We start from the raw sequence: 25,461 nt of genomic DNA on the forward strand, positions 1-25,461 counted from the left end.
AACTCAGGTCAGGTTTGCTCATCAAATGAGTTTGCACTAAACTTTTTTAAAGGCATGCAGTTTTGTGGGGGGTGGGGGGGTGTTTTTTTTTTTGTTGTTGTCATTTATTTAAGTAGGCTTGAACTTACAACCCTGAGATCAAGACTTAAGCTGAGATCAAGAGTCGGACCCTTAACTGACCGAGCCAGCCAGGTGTCCCAAAAGGCATGCAGTTTTTTGATGCTTATACTGTTCCAACCAGCCAGCCCGTGGAACTGGAAATGAAGCATGGCCTTCTCCTGTCAGAAGGACACCTGCAAGAGCACCCAATCCCAGAGCCAGAGACCCTCTGGAGCATATACCATGCCCCAGGGGCACCGAGGGCCATTCACACACCATGCCCTGGGACACTGAGGGCCATTCAGCTCAAAGATCTGTCCCAGCAGGGCCAACTGGCTGCCACAGGCAATCTACAGAACAAGCTTTAATTTGTTGTTGAGGATCAGCCCAGGGTGTGTGTGCTGAGTGATGTGCCCGGGCAGACAAAGGCAGGTTCCACTTCCTCGGCTGGATCCTCTCTAACCTATCTGGTTAACACCAGCCACCACCATCGTTTAATCCTGGGCTTCAGGGAACACTAGCCAATAGGCAGGTTCCCTCCCTTTCCAGGTTGGGACATTACAGGGAGTCCGAGGAAAGCACCAGATAGATGCACCTCTCCTTTAAACAGCATCGGAGCGCCTGGGTGGCTCAGTCGGTTAAGCGTCTGACTTCAGCTCAGGTCATGATCTTGCGGTTGTCTAGTTCAAGTCCCGCATTGGGCTCTGTGCTGACAGCTCAGAGCCTGGAGCCTGTTTCAGATTCTGTGTCTCCCTCTCTCTCTGCCCCTCCCCTGTTCATGCTCTGTCTCTTTCTGTCTCAAAAATAAATAAATGTTAAAAAAAAAAATTAAAAAAAAAAAAAAACAGCACCACAATTAGGAAAGGCCACCCTCCCTCTCAAGAGCTGATCTTATCTGCCAGGTAAGGACCATGCCAGCAGCCAGTGGTGGTTATTGCTCACACTGCAGAGTGTGAGGGGGGATGGGTGAGGACCAGAAGGAACACACAGGAGCAGCAGGTGCTGCCAGCACAGGGTGGGGGTTGGGGGAGAAGGGTTGGGGGCAGGGAGGAAGAGCTCTATCACAGGGAGAACTCAGGCCTCCCCTCCAGCCTGCCCTGGCCTCTGACACTGCTTCATTCCCTCCAGCCCTCCTCCAAGGACTCTAGAAAAAGACTACCAGGCATTTTTTTTTCCAATGTATACATCAATAAAATCGTTTGTGACACACATAAACTACACAAATCTTAAGTGTACGACGCAATAATGTTTTTACATATTTATACTTCCATGTACTCACCAACCAAATCAAAATATAAAACATTTCCAGCCCCCTAGAAGGTTTCACCATGCCCCTCCCAAAGGCTCTTTTACATTATTGCAGTGTATTCTGCTTGGATATGCAATTTGCTCACCCGTATGGCTGTTTATGGGCATTTGGGTTACTTCCATGTTTTGGTAATGATGAATAAAGCTACTATGATCATTCATGTCCAAGTCCTTGGGCGTTCATATGCACTCACTTCTCTTGGGTATACATGTAGGAGTAGAACTGCTGTAGCACAGGTAGGCATATGTTTAGCTTTGGTAGACACTGCCAAAATGACTTTCCAAAGTGGTTGTACCAATCCCTACCCCTACCAGCAGTATGTGAGGGTTCCAGCTGCTCCATATCTTTAACAACACTCTTATTGTCCAGTCTTTTTCATCTAGCCATTCTGGATGCATATACAGTATTATCTCATTGTGGTTAAAATTTTCTGATGACTCCTGAGGCTAAGCACCTTTCCATATGTTTATTGGTCATTTGGAATCCTCGTTGGTGACATGTTTGCTCAAGTCTTTCGCCTTTTTTATATTGGGTTGTCTGTTTCTTATTGGTTCAGAGAAGTTCTTTATATATTCTAGATATGAATCTTTTGTTGGACATATGTATTTCAAATATCTTTTCCCAGGAGCACCTGGGTGGCTCAGTCGGTTAAGTGTCCGACTTCGGCTCAAGTCATGATCTCACGGTCCATGAATTCGAGCCCCGTGTCAGGCTCTGTGCTGACAGCTCTGAGCCTAGAGCCTGCTTCAGATTCTCTCTCTCTCTCTCTCTCTCTCTCTCTCTCTCTCTCTCTCTCTCTCTCTGCCCTTCCCCTGCTCATGCTCTGTCTCTGTCTCAAAAATAAACATTTTAAAAAATTTAAAAAAAAAACTTCTCCAAGACTGCAGTTTGCTTCTTTACTCTTTTAATAGGGTCTTTTGATAAAGAGTTCTCAATTTTAATGAAGTACAATTTATAAATTTTTTCCTTTATGATAGTGCTTTTCATGGTCTTGTCTAAGAAATCTGTGTCTTGGGGTGCCTGGGTGGCGCAGTTTTAACCAACTTCAGCCAGGTCACGATCTCGCGGTCCGTGAGTTCGAGCCCTGCGTCAGGCTCTGGGCTGATGGCTCGGAGCCTGGAGCCTGTTTCCGATTCTGTGTCTCCCTCTCTCTCTGCCCCTCCCCCGTTCATGCTCTGTCTCTCTCTGTCCCAAAAATAAATAAACGTTGAAAAAAAAATTAAAAAAAAAAAAAAGAAATCTGTGTCTAGCCTAATTTTCATTCTTCTCTATTATCTTCTAGAAGCTCTACTGATTTGCCTTCCACATTTAGGTCCTCGACTCATCTCCAGTTATTTTTATATATGGTATGAGGTGGGGTGGCTGGCGTGTACTTTAAGTTCTTTAAGCGTGACCACAAACCAGACACACAAGAAGGACCAATCGCTGTCACCTCCAGAGGAAAATGTGCCTTCCCACACACCCCTAGCCTTTACAGGATTCTACAGAAGCATCTACAGCCCACAACCCACAGCCCAACAGAGTTCAGATGTACATGTCCCTATCATTTGAGAGAATTTCTAGACACAATATACAAAGCACTCTCATCTCATGGGAAGCTTCCACAAATTCCCACAAGTCCACTTGACAATTGTGTATAGGTCAAAATCCTTTTAAAGTGCAAAATGATTAAGTAGGAATATGCACAGAGACAACGTCAGACAGCACCTGGCTGTCAGGTCTGCTGGGTGCCCACTCTCTGCATCTACAGGCTGGAGGTTAGGGAGGCCACAGGGTATGACCAGACATAGCCTCTGATAGCACCATGCTCACAGCCTGGGGAAGGGACTACGAAAACAAAGGGAAGAGAAAGTGAACAGAGAGAACTGAGGGGAATTCTCCCTTGTAAGGTTTGAGCCAAGACCTACATGTGGAAAGGAGCTGGCTCTGAGAAGAGAAGGGGTAAGAGCATTCTGGATGGAAGGAATGGCATACTCAAGGGCGGAGAAAGAACAGAGATTGGGATCTTGCTAGAAGGCATGACAGGGAGTGGCAGAGTGTGTAGCTGAAGGTAAGAAAAGGTTTGGCTTTTTTTCTAAGCAGAACTGGAATCCATTGGAGGATTATGCTACATCTCAATTGTCTTGAATATGTATCATACAAGCTCTCTAAGAGGGTGAAGGGCATTCAGTCAACTGGTCTACTTTGAAATCCTATCACACGACGGTTCAGGCAGGCAAAGACCCATGAAGACTGCTCTCAGCCTTGAATGTGCTGGTATACACATGCATACACACACACACACACACACACACACACACACACACACACACACACTTTCCCCCTTGGTGATACCTCAAGCTGAGAACTCTAAATTCCTCCTCCAATCCTGGGTGGGATGGTGTTTACATTGCAGACTTTTGCATTTCTGCTCATGGTTTCTCAGCCCTTGTATCAGCTGTAGTTTTACTTGCAATCATGTGACGATTTGATTAATACCTGTTTCCTGAATTAGTCTGTCTGTTGACTCCAGAAGGGCAGTTTGAGCCTGTCTTGGCCACCAAGGCCTCCCCAGCACCCAGCATACAGCCTGGCCCAACATAAAAGCTCAACACTATATATTTTAACTTTTTTGAATGCCAAAGTTCAAACACATACAGAATTAGAAAGACGTGTGCCCATCATACAACTTCAATGGTCAACTCATTCCTAATCTTATTTCTTCTATACTCCTCCTGAAAGGGCGGGCCTACACCGGCTGACTCCATCTTGTTCTGTGTCCTTCACCTAGACCACGCCTCCTCCCCTTGAGTAACCTCCCTCTCACCCAAACTTCCTGATCAAAACACGCCCAGTGACCTGCGAAACAGGACTCTGACCGTTCCCCAGCCAATCGACCGAGGCCACGCCCCTTCCCCAGCCAATCGGCTGCCCCTAGACCCCTATAAAACCTTTGTGCTTTTGAAACTTGCTCTCTCTCCCTGGTATCTCACCGCTGCGTCGTATGCAGGCAGGGGATTGAGCTCCAGCTAGCTCGAATAAAGGCTCTTTTGCTTTTGCATCGGACTCGGCTCCCTGGTGGTCTTTGGGGATCACGAATTCTGGGCATAACACTCCCAGTGAAGTAACCTCAACCATATATGGATGGATGAATGAATGCCTCCTAGGCAAAGATTGAGGAGGGGACATCTAAATGAGTCAATTTCACCACCAAATTAGCAACTCCGGTAACATTTCAGGAGACCGTATTGAAACTATTGGCTAAAATGAATTTCCTTTTCCCGTATTTACAGGGCTTTAACTTTTCATGGCTGTCCCTTGCCACATCCCTCAAGAAGTGACTGTAAAACAAGGAAGGCTACATACATATCTCCCATAATCTCTTTTACATAAAAATCTTAAAAAAAAAAAACAAATTTATTTCCATTAGGGGCTCCTGGGTGGCTCAGCTGGTTGAGCATCAGACTTCAGATTAGGACATGATCTCATGGTTTGTGAATTTGAGCCCTGCATCAGGCTAGCTACTGTCAGTGCAGAACCTGCTTTAGATCCCCTGTCCCCCCCTTCCCCTCCCCCCCCAAAAATAAAATAAAATAAAATAAAATAAACATTAAAAAAAAAAAAAGAACCAAGGGGCGCCTGGGTGGCTCAGTCGGTTGAGCATCAGACTTCAGATTAGGACATGATCTCATGGTTTGTGAATTTGAGCCCTGCATCAGGCTAGCTACTGTCAGTGCAGAACCTGCTTTAGATCCCCTGTCCCCCCCTTCCCCTCCCCCCCCAAAAATAAAATAAAATAAAATAAACATTAAAAAAAAAAAAAGAACCAAGGGGCGCCTGGGTGGCTCAGTCGGTTGAGCATCAGACTTCAGATTAGGACATGATCTCATGGTTTGTGAATTTGAGCCCTGCATCAGGCTAGCTACTGTCAGTGCAGAACCTGCTTTAGATCCCCTGTCCCCCCCTTCCCCTCCCCCCCCAAAAATAAAATAAAATAAAATAAACATTAAAAAAAAAAAAAGAACCAAGGGGCGCCTGGGTGGCTCAGTCGGTTGAGCATCAGACTTCAGATTAGGACATGATTTCATGGTTTGTGAATTTGAGCCCTGCATCAGGCTAGCTACTGTCAGTGCAGAACCTGCTTTAGATCCCCTGTCCCCCCCTTCCCCTCCCCCCCCAAAAATAAAATAAAATAAAATTAAATTAAATTAAAATAATAAAATAAAATAAAATAAATAAAATAAAATAAAATAAAATAAAATAAAATAAAATAAACGTTAAAAAAAAAAAAAGAACCAAGGGGCGCCTGGGTGGCTCAGTCGGTTGAGCATCAGACTTCAGATTAGGACATGATCTCATGGTTTGTGAATTTGAGCCCTGCATCAGGCTAGCTACTGTCAGTGCAGAACCTGCTTTAGATCCCCTGTCCCCCCCTTCCCCTCCCCCCCCAAAAATAAAATAAAATAAAATAAAATAAACATTAAAAAAAAAAAAAAGAACCAAGGGGCGCCTGGGTGGCTCAGTCGGTTGGGCGCCCGACTTCGGCTCAGGTCATGATCTCGCGGTCCGTGGGTTCGAGCCCCGCGTTGGGCTCTGTGCTGACAGCTCAGAGCCTGGAGCCTGTTTCGGATTCTGTGTCTCCCTCTCTCTCTGCCCCTGCCCTGCTCGCACTCTGTCTTTGTCTCTCTCAAAAATAAACATCAAAAAAAATTAAAAAAGAAAAGAACCAAGAAAAAAAATTATTTCCATAAAACAAGGCATGTCTTTTACACACAGAAAAGTAACACCTTGTTAATGAATACTATAGTTTGCTCCCTCCTGGGGCAATCTCTGTTACTCCCTATTTTATCTATTGTAATGTTTATGGTAACTTGTTCCCAATGAGCCTGGTCTTTTTGAAATGCCAATGCAGTGTTACAAACTCTGGACGGAACTGTCACGACTCTGATACCCCTAATCTCGCACAGTGAGTGGCACTCAGTACTCAGTGAGTGCTTACTGTCATTCACTTTTCTAGGTCCCAAAGGGACTCATAAGAATGACCTGAAATGTTAGAATGCAACCATATTTAATATGTTTTAATTGTAAAATATGTTCTCTGTATTTTCTTTTTTCCATAAGCATAAGGAAAAATTATGAAATTTCTCTCTAAACCTATGACCCAGAGATAGCTCACCTTTTGGAGTCCAACCTTCCATGAGCAGGTGTGTGTGTGTGTGTGCACAAGTGTGGGTGTATACATTGGCATGGTTACAAATCCAGGCTCCTGAATCTCTGCCCTTTGCAGCCTGGGGGCCTCAGGCAGTTGCTTCACCCCATTAGCCAATTTCCTCTTCTGTAAAACAGGGCTAATAGGACTAGCTGATGGGATGAAGCAGAGGCGTGAAAGAGATAAAGTGTGCAGAGCCCTGAGCCAGGCAGGTCCACACCAAGTGCGCCACGGGTGTAGCTACTGCATAGTAGCTTTTGTTTTCCAAAGGAGGTGCAAAAGAACTCTGGGCAGCTTCTAGCTTCTGCTGGGGAGCCTTCCTAATGGCCTGCATGGCAAGTGGGTACATCTGGCTGCACCTCACAGGGGGAAGCCGAGTTGGAGAGGGCATGCACCTGGAGGAAGCTCAGGGCAGCAGTGGCCTCTGAGTCACAGCCCAGCCCCTCCCTGCCACATCCCTTTGTTCTCTGGGGTTGAGCTGTGACTCACAAGGGCTCCAGTCCTGGGCTGAGCCCATCTGACCCAAGGATCCGACTGGCCTGCCCACAATCACTAAGAACACTCTGTCTGTGCACACTGGCAGGCTGACTTGTTCCTGCCACACCAGATCCCCGCCTGCAGCAGCAGATCTTAGAGGGACACTCCGGGCCCTTGTGAGTGGTTTTACCGGCCACCCCCACCTCTCACCAGCACCTCTTTTTTGCTGTCTGCTCCATTTTGATTTAACTTTAACCTGTGAGGAAAAAGTCCAGGAGACTCGTTGTGACATTCACACCCATTTCACACCCTCTGACTCCTCTGACACTTTTTTGTTATTATAGGAAAATACACATAAAATTTACCACTTTAACCGTTTTTAAGTGTATAATTCAGTGGCATTAAGTGTATTCACAGTGTTGTACAACCATCACCACCATCTGCCTCCAAAACTTGTCCATCATCCCAAACAGAAGCTCTGACCCCAATAAATAATAAATAACTCCCCATTCTCCCCTCCCCTGACTCCTGGTAACTTTTAGTCTATTTTCTGTCACTATGAACCTGCCATTCTAGGAAGAAGTGGAATCACACAGTATCTGTTCTTTTGTGTCTGGCTTATTTCACTCATCATGTTTTCAAGGGTCATCCATGTTGAAACAGGTGTGAGAATTTCCTCCCTTTCCATGGCCAGTAATACTCCATCGTACATAACTACACATTTTGTGTATCCATTCATCTACCAGCAGACACTTGGGTTGTTTCCACTTTTTAGCTTCTGTGAATAACGCTGCTATGAATATGGGTGTGCAAGTATCTGTTTGAGTCCGTGCTTTCAAAACAGTTTCCTGAGGTGGAGTGTGATTATTTTCATCCTCATTTTATAGGCAAGGAAGCTGCGATTACCCCTGTCAGAGGGCAGTGCTATGCCTCCGAACCCAGGCAGATGACACTGTTACATTGTTTCTCCAGTGTGACAAAGAAATGGAGCTGTTTCTGCCCACATGCATTTGCTGCCCTGAACAATGCCTGACTTAGGTCTGTATCATCCTTCCTTGCTCTGACCTAGGAACAACCAAAAAAGGGTATGGGGGGATGGTCCCCTGGTTGGATTTATCTAAACTCACTCCTTGCAGTGAGAAATCCAACTCCATCTAGATTGGTGAAAAGGGGGATTTGTTGAAAGGATACTGGAACAGCTCAGTCAAGACACTGGATCCAAAGATGATGTGCCCAACCTTTTCCTCACACTGTCCCCACTGCAACCCTGGGAACCTGTCCTTACTGCCCTGGACCCAGTGCCTCTGAGCATCTTCTCTGCCGCTTCTAAGCAAGTTAGGGTGAGCTGGGAGAAGCCCATGGCCTGGCTTGGCTGTACCTATATGGGGCCCTAAGCCAATCACCACAGCCAGGGGGTGGAGACCACTATGGGCCCAGCCTGGGCCACGGCCCCCACCCAGCCTCGGGAGAATGGGGACTCCTTCCAGGGGAGAAGGAGGGAGGCATGGCAAACGTCCAACACAGACACTCATGGTGGTGTAATCTACAATAGCAACAAATTGGAAGCTGTCCAATAGTAATGAACAAAACAAGGTTAAATAAATCAAGTTGCTACATCCACACAGTGAAACATTATGTAGCTATTTAACAAGTAATAATCATGAAGATTGCCTAGCAACTTTAAAAAAAAAAGAGGTCTGTACAGGAATGCCTGGTGGGAAAAGACAGAAGACACAGGCACACATAACCTACCTATATGAACAATTCACAGGTAAGAAAAATGCAGGCAAGAGTTGTATCATAATGGTAGAATCATAAATGACTTTTTATCTCTATTTTCCCAACTATCATTTATTGTTTCAACAAATATTTACTGAGTGTCCTACCTGGTGGGAAGCGGGGTGCTAGGGATACATCAGGGAGGAAAACAGAAGAAAAAACCTTGTCCTTGTGGAATCTACATTCCAGTGTGGGAAGCAGACAAAAAAAAAAAAAAAAAAAAAAAAAAACCCAAGATGAATAAGCAAAATATCCTCTACGTCAGATAGTGATAGGAGTAAGGAGACAAAATAAATCAAGGAAGAGAGAGAGGGGAATTGGGGAGAGTGGTAATAGTTTAGACATGACAGTTAGGGAAGGTGGTGTCTGAGTAAAGGCTGAAGGAAGTGAGGGACTAAATTATGCCAAAGTCAGGAGAAGAAAAATCCCAGCAGAGGGAACAGGGAACAGGAAGCACAAAGGTTCTGGGGTATTCAATTAGAGGAGAGCGCTGAGGCTGATGTGACCAGGCTAGGATAATGAGGGGAAGAACAAACTAAGGAAGGAGATGAACACAGCCAGATCATGGGGGTCCTGTAGGCCACTGGGGGACATTAGCTTCTGCTGTGGGAGAAGATGGGAGCCCTTCGAGGGTTTTAAGCAAAAGGGTGGCAATCTCCCCTCCACCCCCCGCTTTAGGAGGATCCCTCTGGCTGTGAATTGAGAACAAGCTGGAAGGAGGGAAGGTCAGAGGCTGGGAGACCAGCAAAGAGATCGACATACTCACTCAGATGAGAGGGGAGAGTAGCTTGGACAATGGGTAAACAGTGGCCACATGCTGGCTATATTTTGAAAGTATGCACAGTGGGATTTTCTGATAAGTGCAGAGATAAAAGATATAAGGGTCAAAGATGACACCCCAAGCTTTGGGTCTGAACCATCAGAAGGATGGAGTCACTGATAACTGACATGTGGGAAGAGGACCAGGAGAGTAAGGTGCCCTGGAAGCCAGGTGAAGAAAGCGCTTCAAGAAAGAGAACATGACCACCAGTGGCCAACGCAGCTGGTCACCAGGCTGGGTGGGTGCAGAGAATAAGCGATGGGGATGAGCAACGTGGCAGTCAGCAGGAGATGTTCATGAGGGGAACCTAAGCCTGCTGGGTTTCATGGGTTCACGGAAGAATGGAACAGCAGCAGAATTCCAATAGCCAAAAGGTGGGAACAACCCAACTGTCCTTCAATGGATGCATGCAGAAACAAAGTGTGGTATATACATACCATGGAGTATTATTCAGCCTTAATGACACCTGCTGTAACATAAATGAACCTTGAAGACATTATGCTGAGTGAAATAAGCCAGTCACACACACAAAAGACAAACACTGCCTTATTTGTATTGATGCCATTTACATGAGGTATCTAGAGTCAGTAAATTCATAGAGACAGAAAGTGGAGTGGTAGTTACCCAGGGCTGGGGGGAGGGAGAAATGGAGAACTGATGGCAACAGAGTTTCCATTTAGTAAGATGAAAAAGTTCTGGAGATTGTTGGATAATAGCGTGAACATACTTAACATTACTGAACTGGACACTTAAAAATGGTCATGATGCTAAGTTTTATGTTATACATATTTTATCACAAGTTTTTTTTTAACAAGTGAGAGAGACAGGGAGACAAAAAATTAGAGCAAGCAAGTCCAAACAATTCTTTCAAAAAGTTTTGCTCTAAACTGAAGAGAAATAGGGTCATAACTGGAGGGAGAAGTAAGGTGACCAGAGTGTTTGGGTTGTGGGGGGTTTTCTTTAAGTTGGGACAAATAACAGCATGTTTGTTTGCTGATGGGACTGATCTGGCAGACAGTGTTCTCAAATGTTTAAATTACTTTCCAAAAAAAAAAAAAAGCTATATTCTGGGCTGATGAAAATGTTTTGGAGTTAAATAGTTGTAATGGCTGCCCAATTTTGTGAATATACTAAAAACTGCTAAGTCACACACTTTAAAAGAATCAATTTTATACCTTAATTATACCTTAATAAAAATAAGAGAAAATGAAAAAGATAATAAATTTAATATTGTCTCGATAACCATGTTCTCATATACAGCCTGAGTTCCCACCCAAACAGCCCCAGGTAGTTCCGGTGGCCAGTGACCCACAGGTTACTTGGTAGCTTGAGGCATCCAAGAGGGGAGCAAAGTCTTCCAAGTTTAGGCTGAGATACAAATGCTACATCAGCACACACAGTCCCTACAGAAAAATCCACTGAACAAGCACCCGCTGGCTGGAGATAAATGGCTCTATTTACTTAGGGCCATGAACTCTCAGGTCTCTGGTCTAAAAAAGAAATGTCAGAAAAATCCATTCAAGTCAAAGCAAGAAAATCTGCACCTGCTACCCCCTCCCATCCGCCAACCCATGCTGTGCTCCTATAACTGCATGGGAACCAGGGACGGGCTTAACTGGCAATCAATCATGGGAGAGGGAGTTCTTTCTGAAATGCCCTCCTATTTGTAACAATATCACAGTCCCACTTCCCACTGCATTTTTCGTTTCTTCTGAACAACTTCAAACAGTATCTTACTCCCTATTATGCTTAATTTTATGTGTCAACTTGTCTAGACCACAGTGCCCAGATATTGGTCAAAAGTTATTCTAGGGGTGCCTGGTGGCTCAATTGGTTAAGTGTCTGTCTTCAGCTCAGGTCATGATTTCGTGGTTCATGGGTTCAAGCCCTGTGTTGGGCTTTGTGCTGACAGCTCGGAGCTTAGAACCTGCTTTGGATTCTGTGTCTCCCTCGCTGTCTGCCCCTCCCCCACTTGTTCTCTCTCTCTCTCTCTCTCTCTCTCTCTCTCTCTCTCTCTCACACACACACACACACACACACACACACACTCTCCCTCTCCCTCTCTCTCTTTCTCCCTCAAAAATAAATAAACATTAAAAATTATTCTAGACGTTTCTGTGAAGGGTCAGGTTTTTTTTTTTTTTAGATGAAATTAACATTTAAATCAGTAGACTTTGAGTAAAACAAACTGTTCTTCATAATTTGGGTGGGCCTGATCCAATCAGTTGAAGGCCTTCATAGAACAAAGACTGACCTCCCCTAGCAAGAAAGAATTCTAACAACAGACTGCCTTTGAACTTGAATGGCCACTCTTCCCTGAGTCTCTAGCCTGCCAACCTACTCTGCAGATTTTAATGTTTATTTATTTTTGAGAGAGAGAACACAAATGGGTATAGGAAGAGGGAAAGGGAGAGAGAGAATCCCAATCGGGCTTCACACTGTCAGCACAGAGCCTGACACAGGGCTCGAACCCATGAACCATGAGATCATGACCTCAGCTGAAGTCAGACGCTCAACTGACTGAGCCACCCAGGCACCCCTACTCTGCAAATTTCAAACCTGTCAAGCCTCCACAATCACACAGACGAATCACCACCTCCTTAAAAATAAATATATCTCTCTTTCTCCCTCTCTCTCCTCTCTCTCTCTCTCTCTCTCTCTCTCTCGCTCTGTATGAGATATATATCGACAGAGACAGAGAAGACATCCTGTTATATAATATATATTATACAATATATATCATTATAAATTATATACATACATATTATATATGTACACATTATATATCTTTATATAATATATACTTTTATATTATACATACTGTGGTATTATATGTGTGTGTGTGTGTGTGTATATACATATATATATATATTTATGTATATAATTTATATGTAAGTATGTTGGTTTTGTTTCTCTGGAGATTCCTGACTAATATACCCCCAAAACAACTGACTCTCCATCAGAAATTATCCCTTATTACCCGGACTTGCATGAAGTTCCAAGTCATCGGATGACTAAGAAAATAAAAATAAAAAATCCACAAAATACAGTAACTTAGGAAGGATAATATGTCTATGTATTGATCCAAGCCATCATAGTGGATACATGTGTTTTTAAATGCAACTTTAGGTCAAAAAGTGGTATTAATTTTATATCCATTTTGTGGCAACCTTCTCAATATGCAGCAACTCATTAGATATTAAATTATACCTTCTCCACTGATTGTTACAGGAGGTAGATACCTGACCTGGGTGCACACCATGAACTTGTAACAGGACTTAGTCTTTTTGGGTGCAAGCCCAGCTCCACTACTCATTCACAGTGTGACCCTAGGAAAGTTATCTCTCTGTGCCTTGGTTTCCCCATCAGAAAATGGAGATACTAATACCCTCTTCCTGAGGTTGTTAAATGAAATAGTACATGTAAAACACACAGCAAACTAACACAGTGCTTTTCAAACAGTAAGTTCTGACCCATTTATGAAATAAATCTAGTGGTCTCTTAGCCATCATTTAAAAAAAAGCATAGGGGCGCCTGGATGGCTCAGTCAGTTAAGCGTCCAGCTCTTGACTTCAGCTCAGGTCATGACCTCATGGTTCATGAGTTCAAGCCCTGCATCAGGCTCCACACTCACCTTGTGAAGCCTGCTTGAGATTCTCTCTCTCTCCCTCTCCCTCTTCCCCTCCTTCCTTGTGCTCACTTTCTCTCTCAAAATAAATAAATAAACTTTAAAAAAAAATTTTAAAGCACAAATTCAGTAGTGTAGGAAAGAATTATCAGAGGACACTAAACATACATAAGGTAAGTCTTGTCTCACCAAACTTTTGTTTCAGATATGCATGTGCATGCATTCGTGTGCGTGCATGTGCACACACACACACACACCCCCCAGGTTATAGCCTAGATTTATCTCTTACAATGTGTCACAGTCAAACGCAAGTGTGAAAGCCCAGACTCCACCATATAATAAGTGCTCCATAGAATTTGGTAGCATCATAATTATTATCTCACTTGAAAAGATAATACAACTTTATTAGTGTAATAAAACAGGGTTGCTGACCCTGGTATCGGTTCTGCCACTCATTCACCGCAGTGCTGTTTAAGAGTCACTCCACCTCCCTAGATTCACTTGCCAGCTCTCTCTCCTCGAAGACCTCGGCAGTCATTTAAATATTCTCTGACTCACAAGGCTGGCCAAGGACTAGTGAGGCCCTGCCCAGCCCAGAACGTACAAAATGTGAGTGACCTGTTAAGAAAACCACTTGAGTGCACAGGGCTTTTGTAAAATTAAAGCCCTGCTGGAGAGAAACAGTTCCCCCCACCCCTTGGGAGATGTGTCACAGAAAGAGGTTACTCAAGGTCGCCTAGGCTGCATCTTCTGAGACTGGAACTTCAGCTCTGACACATGCTTCCTTGTTTGGGGGTTGGGTTATATCATTGTGTTTTTCCCCTAACTTTCCATGTGCACAGGCGTGCACACACACCCCTCAGTAACGAATGCGAATGAAATCCCTACGAACTGCCTGTTCTAACAGCTTGGGTAAAGGGAACCTGCTAAACCCAAAGGAGCTTGGCGTCTGAAGATCTCAAAATACTTTCTATTGGATGTAACTTTTCCCCCTCCAGAAACAAACAAAAACTCTGCCCAAATTAATACTTTTTAAAATTGCCGTGATAAACAACTCCAACCTCTCACACACATTAGCACCATTTTGTCTCAAACGGAGCCCCCAGCCCCAGCTGCGGTGCACCGTGGGTTTGCATTGCCCATTGTAGTGCCCCGGGTTGTTCCTGCAGTCTAGAAAAGCAGACTCCTAGTGACACACACGTCGGTGCTTCACTTTTTCTTTCTTCTTCTGTAAGAATACAATTGTGGACTTGTGCCAAAGCATGACATCTGGAACGCATAAGTGCAGGTAGAGGCGTAAACTAATCTTCTAATAAGTGATAGTATTCCCTTCTTATTTTTATTCCGTTCTTCAAAGCATGATGCCAGTTTGGGGAGAGGAGGCAAAATTGCTTTAGCAGCAGAACCTTTTCCTTCAATGAAATCCTACCTCTTTGCCCGCCAAATAAAAGAAGCTAAAATACGGCCTCCCTCTAACACCCTCCACCATTCCCTGGTGCCTCTGGGGCTGTGGGCGTCCCCAGTTCTCACCACACTTGTCAAGCATGGAGGCAGGGCAATAAAGGAGGATCTCTATGGATCTCCATCACGCCCTCAGATACGAGGAAGCTGAGTCTGCCATATGCTTGGTCAGTGCCAGATCTACTCCCATTTCACACATTCAAGGCTTAAATGTTTTACCCAAGGTCTCCAGCCTTGGATTGGACACTACCCTGTACTTGTCACTTACCTCAATAAGAAAAAGAGATGCTGATGTCCCTGGGTCTTTGTCTTTGCAGCTTCAAGGATGGGACCCTGAGTGTCAACCCATCAACGAGCGAGTGATGCATCAGGATCTGAACTTAATATGGATAAACTAGCAAAACTCCACACTGACATTCTGATTCAAATGAGTCCCTATTAAATCTCAGCTGCCTTTTTTGCAAAAATTGACAAGCTGGTCCTAAAATTCATATGAGGACCCAGAATAGCCAAAACAATCATGACAAAGGACAAAGCGAGAAGACTCATACTTCTTGATCTCAAAAGTTACAAAAAGCTGCAGTAACTAAGACAGTGGTACTGGCATAAAGATTTACATACAGGTCAATGCAACAGAATGAAGGGGGCAGAAACAAACACTTACATTTATGGCTAATTGATTTTCAACAAGGCTGCCCTTTCAACAAACGGCTCTGGGACAACAGGATCTCCACATGCAAAACAGTGAGGCCGTACCCCTACTTCACACCACATATAAAAATTAACCCAAACTGGATCAAAGGCCTAAACCTAAGGACTAAAAACTATAAAACTCTTAGGAGAAAATTTCAGCATAAATCTTCATGCTTTATGCTTTTTGGTGTTATACTTAAGAAACATTTAGGGGTGTCTGGGTGGCTCAGTCGGCTAAGCGTCCGACTTCAGCTCAGGTCACGATCTCGCAGTTCGTGGGTTCGAGCCCCGCGTCGGGCTCTGTGCTGACAGCTCAGAGCCTGGAGCCTGTTTTGGATTCTGTGTCTCCCTCTCTCTCTGACCCTCCCCCGTTCATGCTCTATCTCTTTCTGTCTCAAAAATAAATAAACGTAAAAAAAAAATTAAAAAAAAAAAAGAGAAAATAAGCAACACAATAAAAATAGATAAACTGGACTTCATCACACTTAAAATCCTAGGCTTCAAGGAACACAACCAAGAAAATAAAAAGACAATCCACAGAATAGGAGAAAATATTTAAAAATCATATATCTGATAAGGGACTGAATTTAGAATATATAAAGAACCCTTACAAATCAATAATAAAAAGACAAAGCAACTTTTAAAAACTGGCAAAAGATCTGGAAAGACACTTCTCCAAAGTGAAAAGATATTCAACCAACACAATGTTAAAGAAGAACAAAGTTAGAAGACTGCAATTTCTTGACTTCAACACTTATTACAAAGCTACAAAAATCAAGACAGTGTGCTATTAGCAAAATAATAGACAAATAGACCAATGGAAAAAAATAGCCCATAAATATAGTCAGCTCATCTCTGACAAAGGAGCAAAGGCAAAACAATGGAGCAAAGATAATCTTTTCAACAAATGGTGCTGGAATAAGTGGATATCCACATGCAAAACAATGAATCTAAACACAGACCTTATGCCCTTTGCAAAAATTAACTCAAAATGGATCAGAGACCTAAATATAAAATGCAAAACTATAAAACTCCTAGAAGATAACATTGGATAAAACCTAGATGGCCTTGGCTATGGTGATGCTTTTTCAGCTATGATGCCAAAAACACAATCCATGAAAGAAAGAATTGATAAGCTGGACTTCACTAAAATTTAAAATTTCTGCTCTGCAACAGATAATCCCAGGAGAATTAGAAGACACACCACAGACTAGGAAAAAATATTTGTGAAAGATATATTTGATAAAGGACTGTTATCCAAAACATGCAAAGAGCTCTTAAACTTCAACAATAAGAAAACAAACAACCTGATCTGAAAATGAGCCAAAGACCATAATAGCCACCTCACCAAAGAAGACATACAGATGACAAGTAAACATATGAAAAGATGCTCCTCCACATCATACGTCATCAGGGAAATGCAAATTAAAACAATGAGGATACCACCCCGCACCTATTAGAAAGGCCCAAATCCAAAACACTGACCATACCAAACGCTGACAAAGGATGTAAAGTAACAGAAACTCTTTCATTCATTGTTGGTGGGGATGCAAAATGGTACAGCCACTTTGGAAGACAGTTTGGAGGGTTTCTTACAAAACTACATATACTCTGACCATACAATCCAGTATTTACCCTAAGGGGTTGAAAACTTATGTCTACACAAAAACCTGCATATGAATATTTAAAGCAGCTTTATTCATAACTGCCCAAACTGAGAAGCAACCAAAATGTTCTTCAGTAGGTGAATGGATAGACTTGGTACATCCAGATGATGAAATATTAAGCAGCACTAAAAACAAATGAGCTATCAAGCCATGAAAAGACAGGGAGAAACTTCAAATGCATGTTACTAAGTGAAAGAAACCAATTGCTACATTCTGTCTGACCCCAATTATATGACATTGAAAAAAAGGGGAAACTGTGGAGACAATAAAAAGCTCAGTGGTTGTAGGGGGCAGGAGGGTAGAGATGAATAGGCAGAGCAGAGAGGATTCTTGGGGCAGTGAAAATACTCTGTATGATATTATCATTGTGTTTATAATTATCATTATACATTGGTCCAAACCCACTGAAAATACAGCACCACGAGTGAACCCTTAGATAAACTATGGGCCTTAGATGATCATGATGTGTCAATGTAGGTTCATTCTTGGTACCAAAAGTACCATTCTGGCGAGTGATGTTCATAAATGGTAGAGGCTATGCATGTGTGGGAACAGGAAGTAGAAAGGAAATCTCTGTACTTTCCTTTCGATTTTATTAAAAAAACAAAACTAAACTAAAACTGCTCTAAAAAAATTTAAAAAAAAAGATGTTCGGAGTACTTGGGTGGTCAGTTGGTTGAGTGACTGACTTCAGCTCAGGTCATGATCTTACAGTTTACGAGTTCGAGCCCCACGTTGGGCTCTCTGCTGTCAGTGCGGAGCCCGCTTCAGATCCTCTGTCCCCCTCTCTCTCTGCCTCTCCACTGCTCACACGCTCTCTCTCAAAAAAAAAAAAAATTAAAAAAAAATTCAACACTACTAGCTATAGGGAAATGAGAATCAAAACCACAATGAGATACCACTTTATATGTACTAGGATGGCAATAATAAAAAAAGATGGACAGTAACAAGTGTTGATGAAGATGTGGAGTAATCAGAACCCTCAAACACTACTAGCGGGATTGCAAAATGGTGCTGCCATTTTGGAAAACAGTTTGGCAGTCCTCCAAAATGTAAACATAGAGTTACCATATGACCCGCAATCCCACTGGAGGTATATACCCAAGAGAACTGAAAACATATGTCCATACAAACTTGTACTCTCCTCTCTTGGTGGGAGGGTGTGAAAAGAGAGGAAATGCATATGAACAGAGAAAGTGCTCTTGGACATGTGGTCAAATGAGGTAAATCTCATTGGAGAACAATACATATAAAATGAGCCCATTATGTTGGTTTTTAAAGATATGCACAGGTACACACACCTGTACATCAAAACATAAGAAAAATATACAGTCAGCTGACCATAAATGTTCTCTCTGCAAGCAAGCCAGGGATGGGGGAGGCACAATTTAATTTTTTACTCTACAATTTCTGATTTGTTTGTATTTGTATATGTAAAGAATATAACCAGCCTTTCTTGTACAAAAGAGCATTTCTTTTTCTAGTCAAAGGGGAAGGAAAGAGGGAAAAGGCCATTGGAGCTGGGCAGTGTGGGAGATTCTGAACGTGGATAAGAGTGAAAGAGCACTCCCAGTAGTAGGAACAGTGGATGCAAAGCTGTTAACGTTGAAAAGCCTCTGGGGTATTTGGGGGGCTGTTGGGTTCAGCTCCATTGGAGGGTCTAGCAGGTGACCTGGAATGGGGTGTGGTGACGATACACCAGAACAGTCCATTGAAGCAGCCAGGTTCTGAGGGTCATGGGTACATGGAAGCCACCACTGTAGGGGGAGGCCTGGGAGAGACCACAGGAGGGGAGGGCATCTCATGGCATTTCACACCTGACCTCTGTCTCACAGTAAATGTACCCTCAACTCCACTATCCGGATTTGGCTCCTAATATAATTGTCTCCAGAAAGGATAGCACCTGTCCCTGGTGAGGTCCCCAAATCTGAATGAAGAACTCTCTGTGTGTTTGAGCAAACCTTTCAGAGCACAAAGTAGTGACGGAGTAATGTGTGTCCATTTTAGGTCACCAGATAATGACCACAGCCAGCCCTTCCTGCACAGAGGCTGTGCTAGGAATATGCTCTCTGCACATATCTTCTCACTTAATCCCCACAGCAAACCCATAAGGTACAGCCAACCACTGTCCCCATTCACAGAGGAGGAAACCAAGGCTTGCAGAGGTTAGGCACCTTGCCTGAGATCACTTTGCTACTAATGCAATGCTGGAGCTGAGACTGGAACACGGGACCCCGACCATCACCTCCACCACCTCCGGACATGTCAATTTGCCTTCAAGTCGGCCACTGCCCTGCATCACCACCCCAGCTTCCAGGAAAATAGTAAGCTCAGAATTGAAGATGAATTCAGGGCTTGGGGTTCTATCAGCAGGAGCAGCAAACCCCAACCTATAAAGTTATCATATGCTGGGTGGAAGTAGAGGTGGCAGATTGGACAAAGAACTAAGTTGGACTGTTAAATAACTAGTTTGATCTTTAGCTAGCTGAGCCACACAAGGCACCAAACTGCCTCCTTTGTCTTTCAGCTCCGGCCAAGGACCCCAGCCTCTCTTTCTGGAGCACTCAGCTTTGACTTGGGTCCCATATCCAGCTCTGTCCTGACTTGCGGGTCCGCTTTAGAAAAGTCAGGAGACTCCTGGGGAAATAAGGCAATGGCCTCCTCCAGTCTCATTGCTCCGTGGCCACCAGAGACCCTGGGGATCCACTTAACACCTCAACAAATCCTCACCATGCCAGAGACTGGGCGGTTGGCCGGGAGCAGCCTTTGCAATCCCAGAGCTGACATTCCACAGCGCTGTGCACCAAAGCAAGGCCTGTCAGTGATATTTAAAAGCATCTCTCTCTCTTGACATCACTGAATCAATCTTCTGGGAAGATCCCCCTCATCTCCACCTTCCCTGATACAACTGAACAGAGTTCAAGAAAGACACAGTTGGCAAGTTATTCCACTTCCCACCTTGCTTTCTTGGTCAGGAAGATGGGGATGCTAAGAGGGCATGTGCCACAGGACAGTTTTAGATAATACATGAGGATGTCAGTGTAGAGTCCAATAGCACAAGGCACGGCCTTTCACATCAACTGGCATTTACTGAGCACTGGTATGTCAGTTCCTTTTCCACAGAATACTCACAGAAAACATATGTGCACACATGCTGCCATAACCAATGAGGATCTGGCATCATCTGAGAGCTGGTACCTCTTTATCTGGACCTTTGCACATGCTCTTCCCTCTTCCTTCCATCCCCCACCCCCCGCCACTCCCCAAGAGAAGTGACTTGTAGCCATCCCTTTCTTTTCTTAGATATCACTTTTTCCAAGAACCCTCCCTGTCATACCTCCTTTATGCTTTGTTAAATAACATCAAATGACCAACCAATCAACCACTCAATGGGGAGAATGGGAAGCATACATCTCCTGGTCTATGATCCTATACATTTTCATCACTTCGTTTTTTTTCCATCAAAGCTTTGCTAAGTAACTACTTTCCTTCTAGATGGTTCCCTGTAGGTGATGAGATGTTTGTAACCAAATGGCACAAAAGAGGAGGCAGTCCATGGCGAGGGCAGGTGAAATGAAGCAAGTCTTACTACGTGTAGGTTTGTACTTCTAGCAGTGCCCCCCAAGGCTTATACTCGTCGCCCAGGTGGCAGTTTCAGGAAACACCATTACTCCAGGTGCCTCTGGAAAGGAAGGCACAAGCCTTCTGGTCAACCATGAGAGCACACAGTGTTGAGATCTTACTCCAGCCACCTGCTAGGATCTGGGGAGGAGGTGATGGAGGTTCTGCCCACAATGTCTCATTTCCCCTCCCCCTTCCCCAGTGAGACAGACCATGTCCAGGGCTCAAGAGCTGACTGGCCAAGCCAGGAATTCAACCACAACCTTGGGGTCCACACGCATAGAATTGTCTTCCCCCAGATAGCCACACCCCACATTCATCTAGGTTTCTGTTTGAATTGCTTCCTCAGAGAAACCATCCCTGACCTAAACCAATGCTGCCTCCACCCCACTCACTCTGGGTGAGTGGATCCCATCCAGCTTCATCTTGTTTATTACACTGACCACACTCCCTGATATCATATTATAGACCTAGTTGTCGACTGTCCATCTCTGCCCACGGGATGTAACACCATAATGGAGGAACACTGCCAGTCTTGACTGCTCTGTGGCCAGTCTCCAAGCCCTACTTCCATAAATGGTTCTTGAATAAATGGAGTGAATGAGCTGAGCTAAGGGGATAAGGCACATGTGCAGATAGGATTCCAAATAACTATAATCTTCGATCTTTTTTTTTTTAATTTTTTTTCCACGTTTTTATTTATTTTTGGGACAGAGAGAGACAGAGCATGAACGGGGGAGGGGCAGAGAGAGAGGGAGACACAGAATCGGAAACAGGCTCCAGGCTCCGAGCCATTAGCCCAGAGCCCGACGCGGGGCTCGAACTCCCGGACCGCGAGATCGTGACCTGGCTGAAGTCGGACGCTTAACCGACTGCGCCACCCAGGCGCCCCATCTTCGATCTTTTTTTTACAAAAAAGTGTACCCATTTTCACAACTGAATGAACAGTTTTCACTACAGTGAAGAAGAAGGCAAAGCTTATCTCCAAACCTCTCCACAGAAGACCCCATTCCACCCACCACACCGGCGATCTCCCACGCAGGAATGTGCATTAATTAGAATCATATATACAAGCGTTTCATTGTCACTCAAGTTTCAACCTGTGCAAAGTGATATGAATCAGACAATATTTGTACACACCATTAAGATAATGCATCCTGGGGCGCCTGGGTGGCGCAGTCGGTTAAGCGTCCGACTTCAGCCAGGTCACGATCTCGCGGTCCGGGAGTTCGAACCCCGTGTCAGGCTCTGGGCTGATGGCTCGGAGCCTGGAGCCTGTTTCCGATCCTGTGTCTCCCTCTCTCTCTGCCCCTCCCCCGTTCATGCTCTGTCTCTCTCTGTCCCAAAAATAAATAAACGTTGAAAAAAAATTAAAAAAAAAAAAAAGATAATGCATCCAAGGATTAATTTTTTTAATTAATTAAACCTGGCTGGCTTGGTCAGAAGAGCGTGTGACTCTTGATCTCTGGGTTGTGAGTTTGAGGCCCATGTTGGGCGTACAGCCTACTTAAGAAAAACAAAACAAAAAAAAGCTCTTACTCACCTCACTTCACTCAGGGGATGCTCATTCATTCTGTCACTAAGGAACATTTATAAAGCATCTACTGTGTGTCAGGGGCCAGAGCTCAGTGGTAAAGAGGGCAATACCTCTAGGCTCTTGGAGTCTGCATTCTCCTGTGTGGAGGCAGACAATAAACCCATAAATAGATACATGACTATGAACATTTCAGGTACGCTCCATGAATAAAATACAATGGGAGAGTGTGATAAATACTGATAGGGGAGGGGCTGCTTTGAACAGAGTGGTCAAGGAAACCATCTCTATAGAGAAGACATCCAAGCTAAAGGACAAGATACTGCCGGACATGAGAAGAGTGGTAGAAGAGTGTGCTCTGCAACAGGAAGAGCATGTGCAAAGGCCCTGAGGAGTCTCCTGACAACTTGAAATCAAATTTTATGAACGGCATCCCATCCTAACAGCCCCACAACAGGCCAACCATCTCTGCTCCCTCAGCTTGCCTTCTCCTTTCCCCAATTGACTTCTTTATCAGATTTTCTCAAGTCAAGGCAGACTTGAATTTCCACTGGAAGGTGTGCCCTGAGTAAGGGCACAAAGGAACACGTGTACACTTCTACTTCTAGGAGACACAGGTAATGCTGACATCTTGACACCATAAGAACTTGGGCCTGCTCCTGTACAAGAGGTAAGAATGTCCCCACCAGCAATTCAGGATCCCCTCTTGTGGGGTGCAGGCTTTTTGCAGAAAATGATGAAGAGAGAACTCTCTGGAAAAATACACACCTGTGCTCCAAGCATCTCATGTACATGTCAGAAGATTCCTGGAGCCCCAGGCTCAGGACTCCCATCTGTGGTTACTACCACCAAAAGATGCTAAACTGGTGCAGACTCCACTGGAGGGACAATCTGCTAGAGGTTAGTGAGTGGAGGGGAGGGGACAAGAGCAGGTCTTTGGGCCCCTAACTACACTCCCACACTCACAGAGATGAGACAGTATCAGCCTATCAGGGGGCCTGAGAACTGAAGGAATTCCCATGGAACCTTATTCACTCCCCCTCAGTGAGGCAAATATGCAGTCACACTCTAGAGCTTCCAGAGAAGGTCTGAGACCCCATTTCTCAGCAGCGTCCTTGACAAAGGTCATCTCTAATCTCGTATTCTGAGACACATTTTGCAAAAGGCTGCTTCACCATAGGAAACATTACTGCAAAGCCCAAGGATTTTGCAGCCCAAAACAACTAAAGCCAGTAGAGCTTACCTTGATACAAGGCACAATTCTAAGAACTTTCACCTCACACAACACTTTAGCATTTGTACTATTATCCTCATTTTACAGATGAGAAAACTAAGGCACAGATGGGTGAAGTAACTTGCCTGAGACTATACAACTAAGACAGAGACACAGAAAAGCTTTCTGCTTCCACACCCCAACCAAGAAAAAACAGTTATACCTTGTGTTGTGCCTGAAATGCTGTAAAATAAGTTTCTGCGGGTGCGTCCAGGACAACTACCGTTTGGCAGTTCTCACATCTTTGCCCAGGGCTGGAAGCAAGCCGGGTTCAGGCATTAAAGCGGGAAAGAGTCCTCTAGGAACAAGTCACTCTGTTTCAGCACTGTTCAAGCCCATGTTGAGGCTGACAGTGCAAAGCGCAGCTCTACCCCGTGGCAAAGCCCAAAGGCATCCAGTTCCGCCGGGCTCGGCCAACTTCCACACTCAGAAAATGCTCACCGGCCTCTGGCTATGAGGCACCGAGATTCACCCTAACCCCTTGGGGTCCGCCTTCCTCGCCTCTACCTCACGGTCCTCTGGCCGCACTATTTAAAAGATGCAGCCGCCAGCACACGGGCCGGGCGGTCCCGGAACCGCGGCCGCCGCCCTGCGCGTCCAGAGCCGCGTTCCTCGCGGCGAAGTGACCGGCAGCCCCGCGAGCCACTACCAGCAGCGCCCGACGCGACGCTGACCTGTGGGCGACCCACCAAGGCTGGGGAAGACACCAAGGAAAAGGACAGGTGGCGCCTCCCTCCCCGGAAGTGGCTCTGGGAACGTTCGCCTAAGAGCTCCCAGCACCAAAGTCAGGGTCTCCGGCAGGAGCGGCCGCCGGTCCGGAGTGGCGGTGGCGCTGCCTACCTGCGCCGCGCCCAGGCACCCGAGTTGCGCTCCGAGTGCGCCGGGACCGGACAGCGCGCCGAGTCCGCTTCGGGCACCGGGACGGGTGGGGGCGACCCGGAGGTGGGGGGTGGGGGTCCAGCTCGGGGTTGTGGGTTAAGGCAGGGGAGGAGCCAGCCCCGGAAAGTGCCCGCTCCCGGGCGCCTAGCAGGGGTGTCCAGCCAGGGAGGGTCTAGCGGAGGGGCGGGGTTCGCGGCCAGCCGCCCTCACTCACCTCGGTGCTCAGCGCTGGCTCGGCCCAGAGGAGCGGGAGAGCGCACCGCGGCGACCGCGGCGGTGGCGGCTGCTGCGGGGGCCGCTCCCCCGGGCGGGGCGGGGCCGGGGGCGGGGAGCCCGGGCCGGCCACGTGGGCGGGAGGCGGGCGGGGGACCCCCTCTGGCGCCGGAGCCGGGTGGCGCGGGACCCGGACGCAGTCACGCCCGGCTGCTGCTCGGCACTCCCCCTCCGCTAGCCCCGCCGGGGTCCCTGAGAAGACTATGGAGGGATCTGGGCCCTGAGGCATTCCCCCCCGCCACCTAATCCAGACCCTGAAGGAGAGAATTTACAGCGTCGGGGAGGGGGTGTGCCTCCCGGCCCCAGCTCTTGCGGTGAAGGCGCTGCGGACAGCCCAGGGTAGACTCACGGGGTTAAGTATCGGAGCAGGAGGGGACTGTGGCGACTTAGGGGGCTGCCCTGACGGCGAGGGCCGGAGCCTGTGCGTGGAGCCCCACCCCGCTGCTAGGCTGACCTGGGGCGCGTCGGGTCTTGTCCAAGCCTCCCTTTCCTGGGCTGTGAGGGTCAGCATGAGGACGAGCCAGAGCTGCGCGAATCCCCGCACCACCAAACCCTCAGGAATCGCGGGGTTTGTGGGCGGGTGCTGAGCCAGAAAGAGCAGCAGCCTGCAGTGGCCTGGGTCACCGTGCGGAAATAGACGTGGGAATCCAACTAAAACTATTTTCTGCATTCATTCATTCAGTAGATCACCGCCTGCGGCCCTCAGGATCCCATACAATCAGAAATATAAAGAATGGGGGCGCCTGGGTGTCTCGGCTGG

The 25,461-nt window shown here is 45.8% G+C and overlaps 2 protein-coding genes across 6 annotated transcripts in view; one reads left to right on the forward strand and one right to left on the reverse strand.

The window, feature by feature from the left end:
- Positions 1–25,227, reverse strand: part of ARHGEF3 (Rho guanine nucleotide exchange factor 3) — a 310,006-nt gene extending 284,779 nt beyond the window's left edge. For 2 of the 5 annotated variants that reach the window (XM_023249854.2, XR_006593791.1), the window contains exon 1: positions 25,156–25,227. In XM_023249854.2, coding sequence (XP_023105622.2) covers positions 25,156–25,212 — 57 coding nt within the window. In that variant the 5' untranslated portion in view covers positions 25,213–25,227. The other 3 variants (XM_045051706.1, XM_023249855.2, XM_045051707.1) reach the window with 3 other exon arrangements.
- SPATA12 (spermatogenesis associated 12) lies at positions 19,326–20,348 on the forward strand. Its single transcript, XM_019825021.2, is given in 5 exon segments — positions 19,326–19,445; positions 19,649–19,821; positions 19,823–19,977; positions 19,980–20,067; positions 20,069–20,348. Coding segments are annotated over 5 exon segments (759 nt in total). The 3' UTR covers positions 20,292–20,348.
- Positions 25,228–25,461: the final 234 nt, after the last annotated feature.

Source organism: Felis catus, chromosome A2 (assembly GCF_018350175.1).
Source record: "Felis catus isolate Fca126 chromosome A2, F.catus_Fca126_mat1.0, whole genome shotgun sequence".
In the NCBI taxonomy this organism is placed as follows: domain Eukaryota; kingdom Metazoa; phylum Chordata; class Mammalia; order Carnivora; family Felidae; genus Felis; species Felis catus.